The sequence below is a fragment of the Thunnus thynnus genome, chromosome 9 (genome assembly GCF_963924715.1).
Source record: "Thunnus thynnus chromosome 9, fThuThy2.1, whole genome shotgun sequence".
Lineage (NCBI taxonomy): Eukaryota > Metazoa > Chordata > Actinopteri > Scombriformes > Scombridae > Thunnus > Thunnus thynnus.
The window spans coordinates 11057815-11068737 of record NC_089525.1 but is presented as its reverse complement, the minus strand read 5'-3'; the positions used below and the strand labels follow the sequence as shown (position 1 = coordinate 11068737).

The 10923-nt window shown below is 40.2% G+C and overlaps 1 protein-coding gene across 1 annotated transcript; it reads left to right on the top strand.

The window, feature by feature from the left end:
* The first annotated feature begins 781 nt into the window (after positions 1-781).
* Positions 782-6556, top strand: adrb2a (adrenoceptor beta 2, surface a). The gene is made up of 2 exons (XM_067598805.1): positions 782-968; positions 1315-6556. The coding sequence occupies exon 2, from the start codon at positions 1315-1317 to the stop codon at positions 2569-2571; it is 1257 nt and encodes a 418-aa protein (XP_067454906.1). The 5' UTR covers positions 782-968; the 3' UTR covers positions 2572-6556.
* Positions 6557-10923: the final 4367 nt, after the last annotated feature.

The window sequence follows — 10923 nt, the reverse complement described above, 5'->3', positions numbered from 1 at the left end:
TTGATTTTTTTTCAGCTTGGCTCATATCCAATCCGCTAACATAGAGAGGGCGGGATTTATGTGCTATACCGCAGCCAGCCACCAGGAGGCGATTGCGATGTTTTGGCTTCACTTTTGGGGAGCTGTCATGATGTCCATATTTATATACAGAGTGATAGCATTACATAAACCCAGATGTTTTTGATTTCATGCATCTGGAAGGACTCAATTTTTAGTGTATGCTGTAGTATACATTTTTATTTTAAACGATTAAAATATCATGGCAGAAAAGAAAAATTAGCCACAAGAGCAAAACAAGGTTTAGTCAGGACAAGGGGAGTGGTACAAGGCAAACCTCCCAATAAATCAATGATTATAGACTGAAGTTGGTTTAACTTGCCCATTGGATCAATTGTGCACCCAACTTTTTTCTCACTTTATAAAGATTCATCAGTTTTTAATCTGATCCAGACTGAACAGGCGACAGCTGCAAAATCTCTTTAGTCCTCAGATTGCATCACTGAACAAAATGTTTTACCCTAACTTTAAACACAAAACATGCATTATAAAATTAGTTTGGTAGTTTTAGGTCATTTAGCAGACTTTAAAAAAGATGTAACTTTTAAATTCAAAGTCTTTGCTTGTGTTTGCAGCTTTTGTCTCATGCTGCCCTGCAGCAGCGGCTGCAGGGACAATGTGTTCAAACGTTCGGGAGCTCTCAGCACCCTCCGCAGGCTTGCTGTCTGATTGGCTGAGCACTGACCATGATGTCATCACTGCATGTTATAAGGGCTCTGACAAATAGCCTGGGAGACACATTAGAAGAAACACAGCTCAACTGAAGGGCTGAGTGAGTGAGACACACGGAGGATAAGATAAAGAGAAAGTAGAAAGAAGGACATGTGACAGTGAATACTTGCAGAAACTACCTGAATAGTTAAATCTCTACTTTGTATGGGAGGCAGGAAGCAAGACAACTACCTGTGGAGGTTTGTACTTTTATTTTTGATTAGCCTGTTAAACATGTTTTGTAAGCTGTGCTTGCTGAAGCCTAGCAGGATGTAATGATTTTGCTTTGTGGTGTTAGTGCCGTCATTGTTGTTGTTGTTGTAAAACCAATAACAGACACATCAGTACAAATTTGTCAGTGATAATTTTATTTGCACATGCCGTTTGAATGAAAAGTGCTTGTTTTCATTCTTCTGTCCTTATCAGGCTTCTGTTAGATTCAAATTGTGATCTTCACCTCTCTCTCTCTCTGTGCTATGTGTGTGTGTGTGTGTGTGTGTGTGTGTGTGTGTGTGTGTGCGTGTCATTCACATATGGTCTCCTCAGATGGGAAGCACAACCCCCCCAGTGTACCTCAATGTGAGTGCAAAGATGATCAACTCGTCATCAGAACCAGCTAAGAATGAGGAGGGTTACAGTGAGGCAACAATGATCCTGCTGGGCATGATCATGTCCTTACTCGTCCTGTGCATTGTCTTCGGCAACATCCTGGTTATAACAGCGATTGCCCGCTTCCAGCGTCTCCAAAATGTCACCAACTGCTTCATCACATCCCTGGCCTGTGCCGACCTGGTAATGGGTCTCATCGTGATTCCTTTCGGCGCCTGTTACATCATCTTCAAGACCTGGCACTTTGGTAGTTTCTGGTGCGAGTTCTGGACTGCAACTGATGTGCTCTGCGTGACGGCAAGCATCGAGACCCTGTGTGTTATAGCCATAGACCGTTACTTGGCTATCACTTCTCCCTTCCGCTACCAGTCAATGCTGACCAAGTGCAAAGCTCGCATTGTGGTTGTGCTTGTGTGGGTGATTGCAGCCTTGATATCGTTCCTGCCCATCCACATGAAGTGGTGGATATCAGACGATAAGGAAGCTAAGGCGTGCATTGAGAACACTAACTGCTGCGAGTTCTACACCAACATGGCTTATGCTATCACCTCCTCTATCATCTCCTTCTATATCCCTTTGGTCATAATGGTTTTCGTCTACAGCCGCGTTTTCCAGGAGGCCAAGCGCCAGCTGAAGAAGATTGACCAAAGCGTTGGACGTTTTCATAACAGTGACAACATCAACCTCAAATCTCTAGAGGCCAACAATGGGCGTGGCCACAAGAAGGCCAAGTTTTGCCTGCGGGAACACAAAGCCCTAAAGACTCTGGGAATCATCATGGGGATCTTCACTCTGTGCTGGCTGCCGTTCTTTCTGCTCAACGTGGTGGTTGCCATATGGAAGGTGGAGGGTATCGACCTCACCTTCAGGATCCTCAACTGGATAGGTTACGCGAACTCTGCCTTCAACCCGCTGATTTACTGCCGGAGTCCCGAGTTCAGATATGCCTTCAAGGAAATCCTCTGCATGAAGAGGAATCGCCTCAGCAACCCCGGTCCCATGAATGGATACATCTACAGCAGGCACAGTTGGCAGAGCGAGCAACAGGGGAGAAGTAAGGGCAGCTCAGAAGACAGTGACGCCAATGAAGGGTGTATGGGGAAGGGAGCGGAGGTCTGCAGCGTTGTGGACAAAACAGTGGACCCAAATGGGAATTGCAGCAAAGCCCTAACGACTGTTACGACAGTCCTTTAAACTTGGAGCTCTGACACTTCTGTCAACAGGGCAATCCGTTCATGTTTACACTGCTATCATGAACTTTTCCAATTGACTATTGAAGGTAAGGCCAATAAAACTGACTGGTAGTCTCGGGAGACTGCTCTAAAGAAACTGTAATAATCATGTTCAGCTGAGGAAAATCTGTTCTTCTTCCTCCTGCAACACAGTGATTAAATAGATAGATCACTTTTCTTTTTGTTACATTTATTATGTTGATTTTACATCTACCTCACCACATTTTTAATATTTGTTTCTTAACCATTTATCTAAACTATTTCACATTGACTCACTGTCCATGGAGATAATCTAGGGCAGTAACTCAGCAGTTTATTTACTCTACTAAACGATCTCTGGATTATACACAGTCATTGTTAATTATCTGGCTCCAATTTAATTTGCAGCCGTGTTTTTTTTATCTTGGTGTTCTTGGCAAAAGATCACATAATTTACTAGCAAGAAAATGTTTTGGGATTTCAAAGTGAATGTTTTGAGGCTGTAAATTCTGTTCGGGGCATACTAATTCAGTGTGGATAGTGAATAATATATTTCCATCAGAAAATGGATAAGAAGTATCAAACTTATTGCCTCTTTGCAGCTTTGTTTGAAGAAATACATTCCAAACCAACCGAGATTAATTTTTTGGCTTTATATAGTTTCCAGTTTTTTGATGGATTGTCTAATGTGAAAGATGATCAACACCATGTGTGGCAGAACCTGTCTCCCTCTCTCCCTCTTGCTCTCTCTTCAGTGCTCAGCGGTGTTGTGAGGCCTGGCTCCCTGCATGCTCTAATGTTTTACAGCCTGTTGCATGGGAGTTTCTGTTGCCAACTGATAGCACAAGAGATATGAATGCTCACTGTTATCTCACATCTCACTGGTGCAAGCTGAGAAACGCCTGGGGCCATCCTCTGTTTGTCACTTGATAAAGCCTGTAAGTTTGTATATGTATCAGCAAGATTCCATTATCAGCCCTAAAGATATCTATTACGCATCGGTCCAAAGAGGGCGACATTATGGTTAATCCTGGGTATTGACCTTTAAAGCTTGCAGCTGTTGTATAAATTCCAGTGCATTATTGTTGTAAAACCTTTGCTACTGCATAGTCCAAACAAGTTGTATCTTGCATTCAGTCCACTGGTTCATTCTTGAGACATGCACCCACTATTTGGTACATTATATTGCCATTACATAAGTGTAGCATTAGGGTTAGCAAACTATTATTCTTTTCTTTCCTTTTTGCCGGTGGCAACAGAAATGGTTATCCCTATTGTTGCACAAGCCCCATTTGTTTATTATATTTTGTGGTTGCTGTGTTTCAGTATGTACAGTGTTTACTGAAACCAGAGAAGCCGTTTCCTCCGTCATGGCACAAGGGTACAAACCACGCACAATAATAAACAGACCGTCAAAATAGCCAACTGATAACAAAGTTCCAGGCCCGAGATGTGCTGATGGCTACTCAGGCCTGTAAACAGAGATGAGACAAACAGTCAGCACTCCTTAGCTGTGCACCTTTCTCAATTCTCCGTGACATGTCCCAGAGCCTCCTCACTGTAAACGGATGTCTGGATCATCATGAAATCCACTAACGTTTAGATCGGCCGCTCAGGAGTCCGCTGAGTAGCGCCTCAGCTGTTCCAGTTGTTTCAGTCAGTTTCAGTCAGTCTCCTTTTCTTGGTGTACAGTCTCCAGGAAATGCCTCAATCCAGCTGAGCCCAGCCCAATAAACACTAATAAATCCATTATCTCTGCCGTTTAGCTGGAGAATCAAATAACGGCTTCCTAAAAAAAAAAATTAAAAAAAACTGAGACAGATTAGTAGATTACAAAATAAACAATTCCCAATTTGGAAGTTGTGATCCAAAGGGCCAACGTGAAATGATTCTTTCTTATCACCCATCTGAAGATCACAGGCTCTTGGGACTGTTGTCACTTTTTGATATAGGCAAGCATTAATAAAGGATGAGTATTTAATATGCAGGACTTTAACTAGAGAATTCACCCCAGTCTAAATGGCGTGCATTACTCTCAAGGGAAGTGATAGAGGTGCTGCTGCGGACCCAGTCAGGTTAGCGATCACTAGTATGTTCTGATCGAAGTGACAGCATGCTAAATGTGGCTCCTGGAGGCAGGACGGGGAGCAGGGATTCTCTGCCAGTCTAAATCGGTGTTAGTGACCTGTGTTTTAGTGCATGTGGCGTTGCCTCTGGAGTAAGGTCAGCTGACGCTGTCAAAACTGTGAACTTTGAATCTCTATGTACTGTATCGCTAGGTTTGGTCAGCACTGTTGTCACAGACCTTAGGAATAGACGTAAATGTGGTGTCATCATACGTCAATGTTTGCCGAGCGAAAAACAAGCTTTCCAGTATGTTCTTTTTTTCCCCTGTTTTTCTTTTTCATGGATTTACATCAAAGAAAATGTGCACGAGGGTTTTTTAACACTTTCACTGTACAGCATGCACAAAGCACAAAACAGATGAAGATTCTAGACCAAGATTTTGATAAAAGACATGATATTGTATTTATTCACAGACATGAATTGACGCTTAATTAATCAGTCACTGCTGGCTTAAAAAAAAGGAAAACACATTTTCAAGCCTGTATCTAAACCATCTGCTACTTATTTTGGTGCACTTCGCAAGTGATCTTCTGCATGTCAAATCTGTATTTGTGGTGATGTGTTTTGTGGACTTTGGTGCCATTACCTTTTCAAAGTGATCTATTTTAGTCCAAGTGGAGTAGGGTTGTGAAGTATATATCCACACTGCTCCCTCCTGGCAGTGGCCTCTCCTTGCACCTTGACTGTCTCAGAGTTATTAATGGTTACTGTTTCATCAATATGCCTATATAATAATGAATGTAATTCATGTCTTCACCTCCCCATGCTGTAGGACACAACACATTTATGTGCAATGACTCTTGAATGATTAGCTGACACTACAACATTCCAAGCATGGGCGAAGGTTTGGAACCATACACCATGCCTACTGATGCACACAGTGTACATTCAGTTCTCCCACCAAACTTCGACTCTAGATTACCCAGTTTACCATCTGGTATACGGTTATACCAGCTCTGCTAAGATAAAAGATTCTTTTTAAAGTGGATTCTGGGTTACAGACAAGTCTTACGGGATATAATACAATGTGGCACATATATTTTCAGTGTAAAAGAAATTTAATGTACATGGATTATTTATAGTTACAAACAGCTTGAGCATTTTGATGTACGTCATGGAACGACATATTTGAAACTGATCAAGGCTCAGTTGGGCTAATGCTAATGCAGTCTTGATCCATTACTGTTCCTGTTGACTAAAAGTCACCTTTTTTGTGCCCCACACAAAAATAGCTCCCCAGTTACTTAGATTAGGTTTTTCACTGACTTAAAGCAGCACTGTATAGCACTTTTTCATGAAACATTTGTAGAATTTTAAGCATTGAATCCATTTTTGAGTTCATGAACTATAAACAAATAATGGCTGGAGAGTTATGCTGTTCACTTGTACCATAATATCTTTGTGGTCCTCTCTCATGTGCGTGAGGAAGTTCTCCTTCCTGTTTGTGACTAAAACTGAGGACTCATGAGAAATGATTGCTGCAGAGTCTCAGTGCAGACGTTGGTGGACTATTCTAATTAGTTGATGTATGTGAATGTGAATTTTTTTATATATATATATATATATCAAAGATAAATATTGCTTCAGCCAAAAGTAAACCTATTAGATGTGAACTTCTTTCGTGGCCAGATTGAAAATGTGGTCACTCAGCTGAATGTTTACTAAATGTTTCGTTTTGCAAGTTACTTTCGCACAAGTTTTTGTCACTGTTTGTTGAAGTAATGAAGCCTGTTACAACATGTGGTGTCCTGTGGTATTTATGAAAAGCAAGTATGCTCAAAGCAAGTATGTGCTGTAACATTTGTATTTAAATAAATTATGTACTTGTTGCATGTAATGTCCTCATTGATGCGTCTTTCGTGATCATTAAATTGCACAACAGTGTGTGGTCTACTTTTCTTGTGCAAGCAATGCCCTCAAAAGACAATTTAAACACATGAATTTAATTTTTAAATCTAAAATACGAACAAACTACCTGAAGGTATGAAGCATCTGAGTGAATTGGGCCTGCACACTGACAGCAGCTCAGGCTATTTCAGTATGGGAAAACCAGTCATCAACATGTGATCCAAATAGAATGATGGACAGGAAAAGCGATCAGGATATTATGAAAATCTTTCCATTCTCCTTTTGAAACTGCACGCCTGCCCAATGCTCCGAGCAATTGTAGATTATACAGCGTGCCTAATTCTATTCCAAAAATCCAAGGGAGGAGGACAGTGGAGATATATAGAGCCATAAACATGTCTCGAAATTTGGCACTTAATCAGAGTGGATTTGGTTTCTTTCATGCGCAAAAAATGTGCATCTGCTAAAAGAAGATTGAAAACTTTAAGAGCAGTTATCATGGTTAGGGATATATAGTTTTACAGAAAAAAAACATGACCACAACAACATACCTAACAGTCTTTGTATATCACTCCATACTGCACATCAGGCTTTCATGACAAGCTGACAAGTATTTTGGAATAAGATAATACGCTTTCAGTTGGCCACAGGGTTGTTTTCTCTTTTCCTCATTTGACAAAGTGGGTCATTTAACAAGATATATTACATAGATATATGACAAGTTATACTGTACATTGTTAGACTGGGTGAAACATCGGTTACACCTGTGAAATCTCTTTATCTTTAATGCTTTCACTCAACCTATAGATTTATAGACACATATTGACAAGAGTGGAAAGATTAGTGTGGATTGATCATTGATATAAATTTGGACTATTATGAGCAGTGTTGGGCAAGTTACTTGAAAATTGTAATAAATTACTTATTACACATTACTCATTGTAAAAGTAATCACACAACTGTATTTATTACTCAGCAGCAAAAGTACCACATTACTACTTTACTTACGTTACTCAGTCGTCAGCGCTGTCAAAGTTGCCTTTTAACAGCTTAAAATCCTCCACACCAACACACTGCATCTTTTGTATTTAACACATACTGAAATAGAACTGACTACATACAGCAATCCACGCAGAAACCACACTGACATCAACCCTCCATTAATCCCAATAAGACAGCCAGCACACTGACCCCCAAGTGTAAAAGTAACAGAGCGTTACTGGGATTAGTAACTGTAATATAATTACTGTATTTCAAATTGTAATCCCTTATACTACTCACTACTGAAAAAGTAATTACATTACTGTAACATGTTACAAAGTAATGCTTTACTGCCCAACACTGATTATGAGACTATTGCATGAAACCATCAATCAGTCTCTCCAATCACAAAAAGCCATCTTGTGGCCGGTGAACTACAGCTATTTCAGGCTTTCAGATGTGCACTCAGCCTGATCCACAGAGATGTGTGCAGACATAAGTCTGTGAGATCTGCCGTGTGCTCAGTGGAGCTCAATGACCAAATCTGAATACTAGACAATACTAGAATCGACAAAGAAACTTCGAGAAACCATATCCAACTTATGCTTTAAACAGTCTGCTCTGCCTTCAAAATATAAGCCCATGCATGGTAATATCTATAATCAGGTTTTAGCGACTCCAAGATAAAAAGGCAATTTTCCCATATCTAGACCTACCATGTCATCTGAGTCACAGTTTGAAAAAAAAACAACGATCTGAAAAGAAGGGATCTGACTATTTTCTCAGATATGTTCATCATGGCAGTGACATACTGCATACAGGGTGTGAGCATGTGAAAACTTTGTCTTGGATAGATCGATAAGTCCCTTGACGCTAGAGGAACCAAGGCACCACAGTGTCTGTAGTCCCTTCGCTCCCAAGAGCCACTAGCATGTGCACGTTGGTGTGTGTGTGTGTGTGTGTGTGAGAGAGAGAGAGAGAGAGAGTGAGTGTATGTGCATGCATTGGAGCATCTCACAACATAGCCTGTCCCCTTCTGAAAAACTAGCTCCACCCGACCTGAGGTTATAAAAGCACATATGACCTCAGGATGGGCTTCATTTTGTTTTCAAGGCCAAAGAAAATGCAATAAAACACATCTCTCCAAAAACATTTTACTTCACCAACATGCTATATTCCACTAACATGTTTTCTACTCTCACTCTCTCTAAAATTTTCTCATTCATCAATGTGTCAAACTAATTTTTGTTTCCTATCTGCAGTCAGCCATATGTGTGTTCAGAACATATAAGAATATTGCCTGTGACAGCTGATTTATGTGCTTAAGTCTATAAGACTCGAACCTTGAAGATGGAGACTCTGGATTGTGCTGTGCCAGCTCTTTTCCCTGAGTCCCTTCTTAAAATAATGGAGCCTTTGGCAGTGAAATAGATCATGGTTAAAGAAACAAATCCATGTTAATGTGACGTGCAGAGCAAATCAATTGGCAAAATACCAAGATATCAATGGGATAGATGTGATGTTAGTGATGGGAATTCATTACAGGATGTAAGGGTGAAGGGTTAATCGTATATTGAATGATGGCATAAAAACGTTCTGGGACACATGAGCATAAATGGAATGGCACAGCAGCCCACACACTATCCTTCTTCTACTTCTTAAGGCCCTGTCACACCAGAAAGTGATGCAGCAAAATTCATCCAAGTGTCTTCGGGTTGGAGGAATCCCATTAATTTTTTCCAAAGAAAATGTTACGTGCATTTCTACAGCTTAGATCAACATGAAATTCTCTGAGTACCATCATCAGTCCAAATGAAAATCATGTTAGAAAATATCTCCTTCTTTGATAAAAAGTCAAAAAAGCCTATAAAATGAAAACTGGTGTCCTTAACATGAACCTACAGGGTAAATTGAACTTGATTTGGAAAAAATCACACGGATTTGCTTCACCCCCTTGATCAAATTTACTTATTACAGTGATTTATTCTTCATTCTCCTATTTGCATGCTTACTGCCGTATTCCTTATATCTTCTTCTTCTCTTTTACTTATCATGTAACTGTTGCTTTATTCTTTGTGAGTTAATGGCTTCAAAGTTCAAGTGGTTCAAGAGAACAAAGGTAGATGACACAAAAACTGTCCAGTGCAGTTCAGTGCAGTGCAGGGCTACAAACTGCATACATCTGTTCATGGTTTTCTATGATGAAAAATGCATTCTGGATTTGGTTTAGAGAAGGTCAAGAAAGTGTTGTTAACTGAGTGTGCGGGTGGTCGCACATGATGAGTTCACTGCTTACTGTCAGCAATGAGTGATGGATTTTAAAACAGTGTTGCATGACTTAATTTCAAGTGTCAGCTTCCTATTTCAAGTTCTATTAATCTTTTTCTTCTTGTTGCTGCTAATAATTGATGACTTTTGGTTTAAATGTGAATGAATTGGCACACTGACACAGGCAAAAGAGGATGCAGTGTAGCATTTTCAAAATGTGCTCAAGCTCTGTCTTTTTCATTCTCTCCTAATGGCTCAATTATCTGAACAAAATAACATAATTTGCTTCCAAGCAATCAATTTCGCTCTATTTGACTCAGAGCTGGCTCTGGGGCATTGTATTCTTAACAGTAAGCAATTGTATTTGTTGATGGCTTTGTAAAGTATCACTTATTCGACCCCTTATGTAATGCTGCTGTAGTTTGGTTTGAATACAAAAGAGGATGAGATAACTAAATGTTGTAAATTATTCTGTGTACTATGGTGCAGGAATTGACTTTTAAAGAAGTAAAATTTGGTTTTGATTAACTGCAGTTAAGTCTTTTTCTTAATGCCTCTGAGAGGAGCTGTGTGTTACAGAGATTGTATTTAATAACCAGCAGCCTCACTGTTTTACATTCATCAGCAGGCCTGTTGAAATGGATAGCTTACATTAACCATGCAGCTCTTTATAATCACAACTCACCAGCCTGCTCCGCAGCAAAGAGTGATGTACGGGAGCAGTTTGACAAAAATCAGGCGCAGGCGGGTGGGCTACAATAGAACATATCTTTTTAAGTTACTGTAAATTTCACCGCTTTTAAATAATCCAAAAGAAATGAACACAAACATAGGAAGGAATGTTGTCACATTTTTGCAGTGCTCTTACAAGAGGGAAAATTCATCGTTCTGACCTGTCACAGCCAGGCGTGTCAGGCCATGTCACAACCAGTCTACTTGCAATTGCTTTTTATCCCCTCGACACCAGAATGATCTCCCCCAGCATTCCCTGACATGCTCACATTGCTTACTAAATGAGAGACAAAGATGCTTGTGAGTTAAGCCAACGGATGCCTAATATGGTGCTAAAAATATGCATATAGTATTGTGTGGAGGTTAGAGTACAGAGGAA

Bases quoted from the DNA above. Each gene is read 5' to 3' on its own strand.
- adrb2a (XM_067598805.1), top strand. From the start codon at position 1,315: ATGGGAAGCACAACCCCCCCAGTGTACCTCAATGTGAGTGCAAAGATG.